Source organism: Salmo trutta, chromosome 8, assembly GCF_901001165.1.
Source record: "Salmo trutta chromosome 8, fSalTru1.1, whole genome shotgun sequence".
NCBI classification, from domain to species: Eukaryota; Metazoa; Chordata; class Actinopteri; order Salmoniformes; family Salmonidae; genus Salmo; species Salmo trutta.
The window spans coordinates 1,703,661-1,717,280 of NC_042964.1; the positions used below are offsets into that span (position 1 = coordinate 1,703,661).

The 13,620-nt window shown below is 43.5% G+C and overlaps 1 protein-coding gene and 1 long non-coding RNA gene across 8 annotated transcripts in view; both read right to left on the minus strand.

The window, feature by feature from the left end:
- Positions 1–2,288: 2,288 nt before the first annotated feature.
- LOC115198036 (uncharacterized) lies at positions 2,289–3,025 on the minus strand. Its single transcript, XR_003879154.1, has 2 exons — positions 2,908–3,025; positions 2,289–2,625 (listed from the first exon to the last, which is right to left on the minus strand). It is a non-coding gene; the product is annotated as an uncharacterized LOC115198036 (long non-coding RNA).
- Positions 3,026–6,022: 2,997 nt separating this feature from the next.
- Positions 6,023–13,620, minus strand: part of LOC115198037 (RING finger protein 175) — a 31,370-nt gene continuing 23,772 nt past the window's right edge. Inside the window, exons 7-10 of one of the 7 annotated variants that reach the window (XM_029759699.1) lie at positions 12,049–12,182; positions 10,160–10,261; positions 8,979–9,057; positions 6,507–6,589 (exon numbers count right to left, since the gene is read on the minus strand). In XM_029759699.1, the coding sequence (XP_029615559.1) occupies positions 9,027–9,057; positions 10,160–10,261; positions 12,049–12,182 (267 nt within the window). In that variant the 3' untranslated portion in view covers positions 6,507–6,589; positions 8,979–9,026. Of the gene's footprint in view, positions 6,590–7,010; positions 9,058–10,159; positions 10,262–12,048; positions 12,183–13,620 lie in introns of those variants that run through there. The other 6 variants (XR_003879155.1, XM_029759696.1, XM_029759700.1 and 3 more) reach the window with 6 other exon arrangements.

The following is a 13,620-nucleotide window of genomic DNA, read 5'->3' on the forward strand; positions in this document are numbered from 1 at the left end:
AGTTTCATTACATATTTCAGTGAATTTATGTAAATCGGATAACATTTTATGCTGCGCATGGAAAATGTTCTGCATCAACAGTGATCAAATTAAGATCCCACCTAGTAAAACTCCTCCTCCTCCTCTTCCTCCACCTCCTAAATCAAATCAATGCTTTTGACAAATCCAGCTCCAGAACCAGCCATAGAGCCAGCTGGCTAATCCTTTGAATACAGTACAGTAAAAAAAGAGAAAAAACCTGAGCACACAACATAACATTAGCTAGCTAGATACATACATACATCATAGCTAGATAAGGTTAGCGAGATGGCTAGCTACACTGACAGCTGTTTTCAACTCCACGTGGACATTTCGACAGCCAATTCGTAAAAATGTACAAGTAGCTTTCGTCATTCTTTGGAGGTGGAACCTAAAGGTGCATTTCATCTCTAGGACAGGAAATTACGTTGAAATAGTGACGACAACTTCCTCTGGAGGAGGGGACGGGGACAGGTCCTTTAAGCCAACAACATATTTTGCATACAACAGAACATGTAAGTACCATTTTACACATTAACCAAATTCCACTATATTCCTTATTTAGTGGGGAAGGGGGGCAATAACGAGACCAGAGGGCAATAACGAAACCAGGGGGCAATAACGAGACCAGGGGGCAATAACGAAACCAGGGGGCAATAACGAGACCAGAGGGCAATAACGAAACCAGGGGGCAATAACGAGACCAGGGGGCAATAACGAGACCAGGGGGCAATAACGAGACCAGGGGGCAATAACGAGACCAGAGGGCAATAACGAAACCAGGGGGCAATAACGAGACCAGAGGGCAATAACGAAACCAGAAGGCAATAACGAGACCAGAGGGCAATAACGAAACCAGGGGGCAATAACGAGACCAGGGGGCAATAACGAGACCAGGGGGCAATAACGAGACCAGAGGGCAATAACGAAACCAGGGGGCAATAACGAGACCAGAGGGCAATAACGAAACCAGAAGGCAATAACGAGACCAGAGGGCAATAACGAAACCAGGGGGCAATAACGAGACCAGGGGGCAATAACGAAACCAGGGGGCAATAACGAAACCAGGGGGCAATAACGAGACCAGGGGGCAATAACGAAACCAGGGGGCAATAACGAGACCAGGGGGCAATAACGAAACCAGGGGGCAATAACGAGAATAACGAGACCAGGGGGCAATAACGAGACCAGGGGGCAATAACGAAACCAGGGGGCAATAACGAGACCAGCGGGCAATAACGAAACCAGGGAGCAATAACGAGAATAACGAGACCAGGGGGCAATAACGGGGGCAATAACGAAACCAGGGGGCAATAACGAAACCAGGGGGCAATAACGAGACCAGGGGGCAATAACGAGACCAGAATCAGCTGTTCCCCTCTGCTGTGTGAGCATGCCAGATATTAATGGAGGATCTGTGAGCTCTCGTGAGAGAGGAAACACCCACTTACAGACAGGAACCTCCACCATCGTCTCAAAAACAGCGCAGTAGGAAAGGTAGTCAGAAACTGCTTCTCCAATAGAAATCCTCGATGACACTTGTAGGTGATGTCATGTGTGACAATGTTCCAGCTAAGCTCATGCGTAGAAACACCTCATCGGGTCTGATGGCCGTCTTGCTGTCCATATCGAGGCGGTATTGCCATTTATTGGTATAAGGGTTAGAATCCAGCCCACTGCCCTTTGACTCCTCCTCTTCCTGTCATCCATCCCACTGCCCTTTGACTCCTCCTCTTCCTGTCATCCATCCCACTGCGCTTTGACTCCTCCTCTTCCTGTCATCCAGCCCACTGCCCTTGGACTCCTCCTCTTCCTGTCATCCAGCCCACTGCCCTTTGACTCCTCCTCTTCCTGTCATCCAGCCCACTGCCCTTGGACTCCTCCTCTTCCTGTCATCCAGCCCACTGCCCTTTGACTCCTCCTCTTCCTGTCATCCAGCCCACTGCCCTTTGACTCCTCCTCTTCCTGTCATCCAGCCCACTGCCCTTTGACTCCTCCTCTTCCTGTCATCCAGCCCACTGCCCTTGGACTCCTCCTCTTCCTGTCATCCAGCCCACTGCCCTTTGACTCCTCCTCTTCCTGTCATCCAGCCCACTGCCCTTTGACTCCTCCTCTTCCTGTCATCCAGCCCACTGCCCTTTGACTCCTCCTCTTCCTGTCATCCAGCCCACTGCCCTTTGACTCCTCCTCTTCCTGTCATCCAGCCCACTGCCCTTGGACTCCTCCTCTTCCTGTCATCCAGCCCACTGCCCTTTGACTCCTCCTCTTCCTGTCATCCAGCCCACTGCCCTTGGACTCCTCCTCTTCCTGTCATCCAGCCCACTGCCCTTTGACTCCTCCTCTTCCTGTCATCCAGCCCACTGCCCTTTGACTCCTCCTCTTCCTGTTACCCCTCCTCTTCCTGTTACCCCCATCTTTCACCCTGTAATATCTCTAAAGTAACACAGTACATAATAATAGTACCTGGTTACTACACACAGAAATACACATCTTTCATTATCATTTGTTTTAATCAACATGAATTGTGATTCAACTGCAATACCTTCCTGTGTGTGAAACAGACGTGTAAAGTTGTTTGGCAAACACATAGCTCAGCCTATTCCAAACCTCTCCTCTGGGACCTCCAGCCGAGCCAAACCTCTCCTCTGGGACCTCCAGCTGTTCCAAACCTCTCCTCTGGGACCTCCAGCCGAGCCAAACCTCTCCTCTGGGACCTCCAGCTGTTCTCAAACTTCTCCTCTGGGACCTCCAGCTGTTCTCAAACTTCTCCTCTGGCATCTCCAGCCGTTCTCAAACCTCTCCTCTGGGACCTCCAGCTGTTCCAAACCTCTCCTCTGGGACCTCCAGAAGTTCCAAACCTCTCCTCTGGGACCTCCAGCTGTTCCAAACCTCTCCTCTGGGATCTCCAGCCTTCCCAAACCTCTACTCTGGGACCTCCAGCTGTTCCAAACCTCTCCTCTGGGACCTCCAGCTGTTCCAAACCTCTCCTCTGGGACCTCCAGCCATTCCAAACCTCTCCTCTGGGATCTCCAGCTGTTCTATGTATTTGAACTATTCCAGAGCTATCACACCTGATTCAACTTGTCAACCAATCATCAAGCCCTTGACTATTTGAATCAGGTGAGCTAGGTCAGGGCTGCAACAAGAGGTCCTAGAGGAAGAGGTTTGAAACACCTAGAGGTCACAGAGAGGTTTATAACACCTAGAGGTCCCAGAGGAGATATTTGAAACACCTAGAGGTCCCAGAGGAGATTTGAAACACCTAGAGGTCCCAGAGGAGAGGTTTATAACACCTAGAGGTCCCAGAGGAGAGGTTTATAACACCTAGAGGTCCCAGAGGAGAGGTTTATAACACCTAGAGGACCCAGAGGAGAGGTTTATAACACCTAGAGGTCATAGAGAGGTTTATAACACCTAGAGGTCCCAGAGGAAAGGTTTGAAATGCCTAGAGGTCCCAGAGGAGAGGTTTATGACACCTAGAGGTCCCAGAGGAGAGGTTTATAACACCTAGAGGTCCCAGAGGAGAGGTTTGAAAAAGGCAAACATATAGCCCAACAGCTCTTTATCGGTCAGGCCTGGAATATAAAAATGTAATCGATTGAACGGCCTTGGAACCTCTACACCCAGTATGCCATCATTGACTTGAATTGGGAGGTCTGTTCTATGGATTCTATGGCCTGGAGTTTATCCTGAAGGTTACAGAGGGGTCAGGAAAAACTCCTGTACCTACCCTTCAGAAACCCTCTGGGGGACATGGGCTGTGAAGACTCTGGCAGCGTCTGAAACGGCTCCCTAGATAGTGCACTACTTTAGACCAGAGCCCTATAGCACCCTATTCCCTATATATATAGTGCACTACTTTAGACCAGAGCCCTATGGAACCCTATTCCCTATATAGTGCACTACTTTAGACCAGAGCCCTATAGAACCCTATTCCCTATATATAGTGCACTACTTTAGACCAGGGCCGTAGGGACCTATTTGAATAGGGTTTCAGACCAGGGCCGTAGGGACCTATTTGAATAGGGTTTCAGACCAGGGCCGTAGGGACCTATTTGAATAGGGTTTCAGACCAGGGCCGTAGGGACCTATTTGAATAGGGTTTCAGACCAGGGCCGTAGGGACCTATTTGAATAGGGTTTCAGACCAGGGCCGTAGGGACCTATTTGAATAGGGTTTCAGACCAGGGCCGTAGGGACCTATTGATGAGACATTCTGCTGCACTGTCGGAAATAGTAACATAAGCATTTCACTGCACCTGTTATAACACCTGCTATAACACCTGCTATAACACCTGCTATAACACCTGCTATAACACCTGCTATAACACCTGCTATAACACCTGCTATAACACCTGCTATAACACCTGCTATAACACCTGCTATAACACCTCCAAATCTGTGCAAGCAACCAATACACTTTGATTGATTTGAAAAGTAGTGCACTATATAGGGAATAGGGTCCCATAGGGCTCTGTTCTAAAGTAGTGCACTACATAGGGAATAGGGTTCCATAGGGCTCTGGTCTAAAGTAGTGCACTATATAGGGAATAGGGTTCTATAGGGCTCTGGTCTAAAGTAGTGCACTATACAGGGAATAGGGTTCTATAGGGCTCTGGTCTAAAGTAGTGCACTATATAGGGAATAGGGTTCTATAGGGCCCTGGTCTAAAGTAGTGCACTATATATTTAATGAATGAAGTAGTGGCCTATATAGGGAATAGGGTAGTGCACTATATATTTAATGAATGAAGTAGTGGCCTATATAGGGAATAGTGTACCATTTTGGACACAGCGTGTAATGTGATATGTGCAACACGTCAACACAGAGGCGCCTTTTAGTTTTGTTTTTTGTCGAATGTGACACAGTCCTTCCAATACGGCACACTATCCCTACATAAAGTAGGGCACTATATAGGGAACAGGGTCCCATAGGGCTCTGGTCTAAAGTAGTGCACTATATAGGGAATAGGGTCCTATAGGGCTCTGGTCTAAAGTAGTGCACTATATAGGGAACAGGGTGACATTTGGGATGCATGTTGGTATTTGTGTATGTCATCACGTCCTAAAGCATTCCCCATAAATAAATAATATCCTAGAAATCAGACTTTGTAAACTAGTTTAGTAACCCTGGAACCCTATTCACAAAGTAGGAGTGTTAATCTAGGATCAGGTCCCCCCCTGTCCATTTAATCTGATTCATTACAGGCTGAACTGATCCTAGAACAGTAGGAGTGTTAATCTAGGAACAGCCCCCCCCCCCCCCCCTGTCCATTTAATCTGATTCATTACAGGCTGAACTGATCCTAGAACAGTAGGAGTGTTAATCTAGGAACAGGTCCCCCCCCATTTAATCTGATTCATTAAAGGCTGAACTGATCCTAGAACAGTAGGAGTATTAATCTAGGAACAGGTCCCCCCCACCCATTTAATCTGATTCATTAAAAGCTGAACTGATCCTAGAACAGTAGGAGTATTGATCGAGGAACAGGTCCCCCCCCTGTCCATTTAATCTGATTCATTACAGGCTGAACTGATCCTAGAACAGTAGGATGCTGAACTTTGATGCTGAACTTTGATGTGAACTTCCCCCAGGCTAAATAAGTGTGCATAACAAATACCACCCTATTGCCGAAATAGGGGCTCAGGTTAAAAGTAGTGCACTACATAGGGAATAGGGTGCCATTTGGGATGCACATCAAGTTCAAACAACAGGTTTTAAAAAGACAAAAGCAGCTTTTTTTTGTGGTGGTGACTGGACTAACTCTGTGATATGGCCTAGTGTCCCAATACGCGCACTACTTAGTATGCATGGCCAACACTTTGCTTCACAATACCTAGTGTATCAGGTCGGGTATTGGGACACAGAGAGACAGAGAGACAGAGACAGAGAGACAGAGACTGAGAGGCCAGTCGTCAGGTTGGGTATTGAGAGAGAGAGAGAGAGACACCAGTCGTCAGGTTGGGTATTGAGAGAGAGAGAGAGAGAGAGAGAGAGAGAGAGAGAGAGAGAGAGGGAGAGAGAGACAGAGAGAGAAAGAGAGAGAGAGAGAGAGAGAGACAGACAGAGAGAGAGAGAGGCCAGTCATCACGTCAGGTATACCAGATACCAGTCTATCTGCGGAGTATAAACTGTAGAACAAACCGCAATGGTAAAGAAACCCGTCATAGTAAACACTTTACATTTTCTACATCCCAAATGGCTCCATATACCCTTTATAGTGCACTACATTTAACCAAAAGGAGCAGACCATATAGGGAATAGGGATCCATTTGGGATGCAAGCATTGTATAAAGTACAGAATTTACAGATCATAAATAAACACTTGTGTTAGAGGGAGAGGGGGGGAGGGTCCAATAAATGAAACGCACGGATTCCAAAAGTTCGAAGAGGGAATTCTGGGGAGGGAGTTCTGCAAGACGATCGTCATCGTCATCCCAGAGTTCTACTACTACTCCAGCCCCAGAGTGAAGTTGATTCCGTGGACTATTCCGATGATGATGGGTTGCCAGGCAACAAGGTATCTCAGCCAATCCAAGAGCTGTCCGTACAGGACATGTGTTCTCTCCCAGCTGGGGGGAGGAGAGGGGAGGGGTAGGTGTTAAGGAGCGATTGGTCCATCCATTTGTGGAATTCTAAATGAATTATAAATTAATTGAAGATTCTTGAATCTTCAATTAATTGATTGATTCTTGAAGAATACAAGTTATAAACATGGCCCTGGCTGCACAAAAAGGTTGCAGTACGACCGGTACATTTATTATGTAAGCAACGTGAGACAAAAAACATTATCCAATATATATATATAAAAAAAATAATAATTAAAGCGTACCAATATTTTGCTTCAACACTCTTGTCTGCTCCAACTACAGACAGGCCGATACATTGGTTTACAAATCATAACCAAATCATAATTCTACAAAATGTTTAAAATGTAGCTAATTAAAACAAATCACATGCCTGGTACACATCCAATCCCTTTTTCGCTCAAACTTTCCCTCAGAACTGTGCCGTCTATTTTCTGTCCGTTAAGTAACGGTGTTAGCTAGCAAGCTAACTAGCAAGAAGAGCAACACTGAAACGCGGTATAATTTAAGTTCTTTGACTAAAAAATAAAAAACGACAAAAACGATCAATCAGAAGAAGACGATGATGATGATGATGATGGAGGACACTGTCGGAGATTCTGCCTTCCGATACACCTCCTCGGAAAACAAATCTACATGATTAGAGACGAGTGGCTTCGCATATTAACGTGGCTAAGTGGAAGGTCGTCTCTCGTTACCATAGCTACAAAGTCATAATTATGTCATAATTTCTTTTCTAAACCTAACCTTAACCATAACGCTAACCTTATGCCTAACTCTAACTAATCTCATATTAAGACCAGAAAGCACATTTCCAGCAACCTAAAACACCACTGGGTCCAGCAACCTAAAACACCACTGGGTCCAGCAACCTAAAACACCACTGTGTCCAGCAACCTAAAACACCACCGGGTCCAGCAACCTAAAACACCACTGGGTCCAGCAACCTAAAACACCACTGGGTCCAGCAACCTAAAACACCACCGAGTCCAGCAACCTAAAACACCACCGAGTCCAGCAACCTAAAACACAACTGGGTCCAGCAACCTAAAACACCACTGGGTCCAGCAACCTAAAACACCACTGGGTCCAGCAACCTAAAACACCACTGGGTCCAGCAACCTAAAACACCACTGTGTCCAGCAACCTAAAACACCACTGAGTCCAGCAACCTAAAACATCACTGGGTCCAGCAACCTAAAACACCACTGGGTCCAGCAACCTAAAACACCACCGGGTCCAGCAACCTAAAACACCACTGGATCCAGCAACCTAAAACACCACTGGGTCCAGCAACCTAAAACACCAATCGTTGCTAAAAAATCTCTTAAAGAGCGACTGCACCTAAAAAGCAACTAATCCTTTTGAAAGCTGCCTATGTGGCAACGATATAAGTCAGAAACATTTATTTTAGTGTCTTGTGTTTATAATAGGATCATTTTAGTCGTAAAGTCAGTCTCGTCTTAAACTGAGTTTGGAACCTCAGAGCGTCACAACGAGTAAATGAAAGTTGGCTTTGGATTACAAATGATGTCAACAGATCATGCCCCTCTTTTAGCCAAGCTCCACGTGCAAACTGCCCCTTCGCTACCCTTTCATTGAACGGGGCTCAATTGTTTTCATTGCTCCAGATGTGTTCAAAGGATCATGGGTCCTGTACGGATTGACCAATGCCTCCACAGCCAAAGTTCTATGGTTTAATTGCCTTGCCCAAAAGACCGTAGCTGGCTAGTATGTGGAATAGGAGCTTGGAGTTCGTCGGTCCCCAAGTCCGCACCAGTAACGCGCTAGCTTGGTGTGCAATGACCAGTGGTGAACGTACCCATAGATACAGGAATACAATGAACTCTGTGGCAAAATTAAGCTAACGACGTTAGATAATGTTATTCCTGGTTATGTAGGCCAGGCTCGTTAGATAATGGTATTGCTGGTTATGTAGGCCAGGCTCGTTAGATAATGTTATTCCTGGTTATGTAGGCCAGGCTTGTTAGATAATGTTACTGCTGGTTATGTAGGCCAGGCTCGTTAGATAATGTTATTCCTGGTTATGTAGGCCAGGCTCGTTAGATATCGTTAATGCTGGTTATGTAGGCCAGGCTCGTTAGATAATGTTATTCCTGGTTATGTAGGCCAGGCTCGTTAGATAATGTTATTGCTGGTTATGTAGGCCAGGCTCGTTAGATAATGTTATTCCTGGTTATGTAGGTAGCTATCATTTGATAAAGCCAGTGTCACTTGTATTATATTTGTATTACTGAATTTAAATGGTATGGGGAGAAACTCTATGTAAGTTATCAAAACACTTTAGAGTTTAGAATATCTACATAAATTCAACAGTTGCATTCTTCTCATACGACTCATGTAGACTACTGACCGATTAAACACTTCCTCCGGCATCTCACCCTCAACCTGTCCGTAGAACTCAACCTGCTGGAGGTTTGTTTGTTGTGATTCTACATCGTCAAGGTAACGACTGATGACAATTAGGAACGATAGGACAATATTTTGTCTGGTGCTCCTTACTTTTTGAAGATCTACCAATGGAAAAAAAAGTTAATTTAGAGCTCTGCTCATAAGTGAATGATATATACACATATTGATTCTAAGAAAAATAGGACTTATGCCTCATGAGCTTAGTTCAACTGTTGTACCCCATCAGATCCAATCATATACTGTAACATGCTGGTCGCGAGGGCCAGCGTTGCAAAAATAAATGTCAATCATTACACCCACACTGCTCGCGAGCGTCAACGAGCGTCTGCGTAGCCAGGCGCTAAAATACAACTTGGTTCTACTTGTGTAGCTTGACGCGCTGCAAGTCCCACATCTCCTATCTCCCACATTGGTTTTAAGAAGCATATAACCACGTGGGTGATTGAAAGACGAACTGAGATCAACACTCCAGTCCAGTTGGTGGTGGTAATGCACCTTAAAGTTGGTTGCCAACCCGCCATATAAAGTACAAAGAAGAAGCCTGTAGGAGGAGCGATTACTCGAAACAAAACTCAGTTTACTCTTTTATCTGTGGATTAATTGTCGGAGTAGAGGACCTTGTGCATTTCAGGTAAAATAAACAACACAATGTTTATATCCCAGGACAAATTAACTAGCAACAGCAAGCTAGTTAACTAAATTGCCATAAACGTTGCTTATTGACCTGTCGTCAAATTGGTGTGGTGGGGGACCCAATCAACATGCACGTGATGGCGGGCGGGCGGGCGGGCGCACGCAAGCGAGCTGTCTGGTCAGCATGTAAGCCTGTTTTACTCCATTGTTTGTAAACAATGTATAATTGTAAAGAAACACTGTATAGCCTCAAAACATGGTTAAAACTATAATTTACAATTATCGTAAACAAACACTGACCATCCATCAGATCAAAATGATAGTTTTAAACATGTTTTACAGCATTTCTTTACAATTATACTGAACAAAAATCTAAAACGCAACATGCAACGATTTTAAAGGCTGATAAGAATAAGTGTGTAAAATGTGCTCTCAGATTCAGCCAATCCCTGTGTTCTGTGGATCTCGCCTCTGCCAATGAAAGGATACGGATTGTTCATCATCCTCTTCAAGTCGACCTTCTCGTTGCAGTACGGACACGTCTGCTTCTTACCCACAATGCACCAGCCACGGATACAGAACTCGTGGAATCTGGAGGCAGAGTTGTCGTTAAAGAATCCACAACAACCACCCAAGTTATAGTACTGCAACAACTAGAGCCGGCGTAAAAAAAAATAATTAGCATTTCACATAGGAAATCATGGGACAGTTAGCCGCCATGCTAACACTCGCTGATCATCCTCAGTTGCAGGGTTGGGATCAATTCCAGTAAATACAAGGTCGAAAAATACAGGTTAAGACAACATTATAATTCCATGAGGCAGTGTTAGAAAATAAACACATTCATTGGACCGTCACATTGGGCTAATTCTACAGGATTAGTATTGAAAAGGTGACCAGCAGTCAGGGATTGAATAATGTGGTAGATAATTAGAAAAACATTTAAATTACTTATGCTATGGGTTTTCTGAGAAGTTAACAACAACAAAAAAATCTCTTTGATTGTGTTTATTTTCCATTTTGATGGTGAACTTTCTGTATTGCTAATCCAGTCATTTTTGCTCCAGCGCTTGGTCCAATGAATTTGTTTATTTTTAAACGCTTCTGCATGGAATTATTACGTTGTCTTAACCTTTGTTATATTCAACCTAAGAGTAAATTCAGGAAGTAAACCGACAATCCATTTTTATGGGAATCGATTTGGTGCAGTAATTAAGGGAAGAGTAGGGCACTATATAGGGAAAAGGGCGCCATTTAGAGAGAGAGAGAGGGGGGAAGTAGAGAGAGGAGGGGAAAGAGAGAGGGGGGAAAAAAGAGAGAGAGAGAGGAGGGAGAGTGACATAACATACAGGATAGAAGAGCTGGTAGATACCTTCTATAATCCACACAGTGCAGTGAGGATAGGATACATGTGGTTACAGGAGAGCTGGTAGATTTCTTCTATAATTCTCACAATGTCGTGAGGATAGTAGGCTTGGGCGGTATCCACTGTATTACCGGCATAGCACACAAGGGGGCGATAGAAACGCAAGAATAGCCCATTGGGCCTCTATTACCAGAATGCTAACAAAATTAGCACAAACTAATAGGGATATCACAGACGCTGTTAGCTAAATGCTAACGAGCGAATAACTAAAAATAAACTAATTGCAAAGACAGGCAAATCTAGCTCAGTTATACAAGCATAGCTAGTAGCTACCGAATGTCATTTTCGGTGAGTGTGGACATTTACAAGCGAACCTGAACGAGAAAATAAACAAATGAACAAAGTTGAGATGCATGCTTTTCTGAAGGAAGAGCAGCATGTGTAGATGGGAGAACAGAGGAGAAACAAACGCTAGCAGGAAGCACAGGGAAAACATGGCAGCTGTACAGATAACTCATCCAGAGCTCTGTGACTTCTGGCAGAAAGCCATTATAAGATATCTGAGGGCAAACATTTAGTAGTGAATTACATTTAGTAGTGAATTACATTTAGTAGTGAATTACATTTAGTATTGAATTACACACAAGTGTAACTTCATCACCTCACGCGCGACGTATAGATACAGAACACTGTGGATTCACCTGCTCCTGCTTTCTAGCATTGTGCTACTTACAAAACTAACACGTGACTGGCTGAACTGTTCTGGGGAACTATGGTAAGCTTCCTAATTAAAAGAATCATGTGACAGGTGAAATTAAGAACGCAATCTGCTTTATCAGCCTAAGGTATTGCACACAAAAAAGTAGCTACAAAATATTTAAAAGTATTGAAAATCTTCAAATAATTAGTTTCAACGGTATTGACAGTATTGAAAAACCATCCCGTGGCTTTTTCCAAATACCCCAGTATGCGGTATATATGGTATACTGCCCAAGCCTAGTGGATAGGATACATGTGGTTACAGGAGAGTTGGTAGGTATCTTCTATAATCCCCTCCTCATCCACGTCTACTAGGATCTTCTGGCCACAGACCGCACAGATATCATCTGTCAGGCTCCTGGACGGCATTCCTCCCATGTTATAGTACTGCAACAACAACACCAACATGTTATAATACTGCAACAACAACAACATGTTATAGTACTGCAACAACAACATGTTATAGTACTGCAACAATAACAACAACACGTTATAGTACTGCAACAACAACAACATGGTATAGTACTGCAACAACAACAACATGGTATAGTACTGCAACAACAACAACATGGTATAGTACTGCAACAACAACAACATGTTATAGTACTGCAACAACAACAACATGTTATAGTACTGCAACAACAACAACACGTTATAGTACTGCAACAACAACAACACGTTATAGTACTGCAACAACAAGTTATAGTACTGCAACAACAACAACATGTTATAGTACTGCAACAACAAGTTATAGTACTGCAACAACAACAACATGTTATAGTACTGCAACAACAAGTTATAGTACTGCAACAACAACAACAAGTTATAGTACTGCAACAACAACATGTTATAGTACTGCAACAACAACAAGTTATAGTACTGCAACAACAACAACAAGTTATAGTTCTGCAACAACAACAACAAGTTATAGTTCTGCAACAACAACAACAACAACAACATGTTATAGTACTGCAACAACAACAACAACAACAACAACAACATGTTATAGTACTGCAACAACAACAACAACATGTTATAGTACTGCAACAACAACAACATGTTATAGTACTGCAACAACAACAACAACAACAACATGTTATAGTACTGTAACAACAACAACAACAAGTTATAGTACTGCAACAACAACAACATGTTATAGTACTGCAACAACAACAACAACATGTTATAGTACTGCAACAACAACAACATGTTATAGTACTGCAACAACAACAACAACATGTTATAGTTCTGCAACAACAACAACAACAACATGTTATAGTACTGCAAGAACAACAACAACAACATGTTATAGTACTGTAACAACAACAACAACAAGTTATAGTACTGCAACAACAACAACAACAAGTTATAGTACTGCAACAACAACAACAACATGTTATAGTATTGCAACAACAACAACAACATGTTATAGTATTGCAACAACAACAACATGTTATAGTACTGCAACAACAACAACAACATGTTATAGTTCTGCAACAACAACAACAACAACAACATGTTATAGTACTGCAAGAACAACAACAACAACATGTTATAGTACTGTAACAACAACAACAACAAGTTATAGTACTGCAACAACAACAACATGTTATAGTACTGCAACAACAACAACATGTTATAGTACTGCAACAACAACATGTTATAGTTCTGCAACAACAACAACATGTTATAGTACTGCAAGAACAACAACAACAACATGTTATAGTTCTGCAACAACAACAACAACAACAACATGTTATAGTACTGCAAGAACAACAACAACAACATGTTATAGTACTGCAACAACAACAACATGGTATAGTAC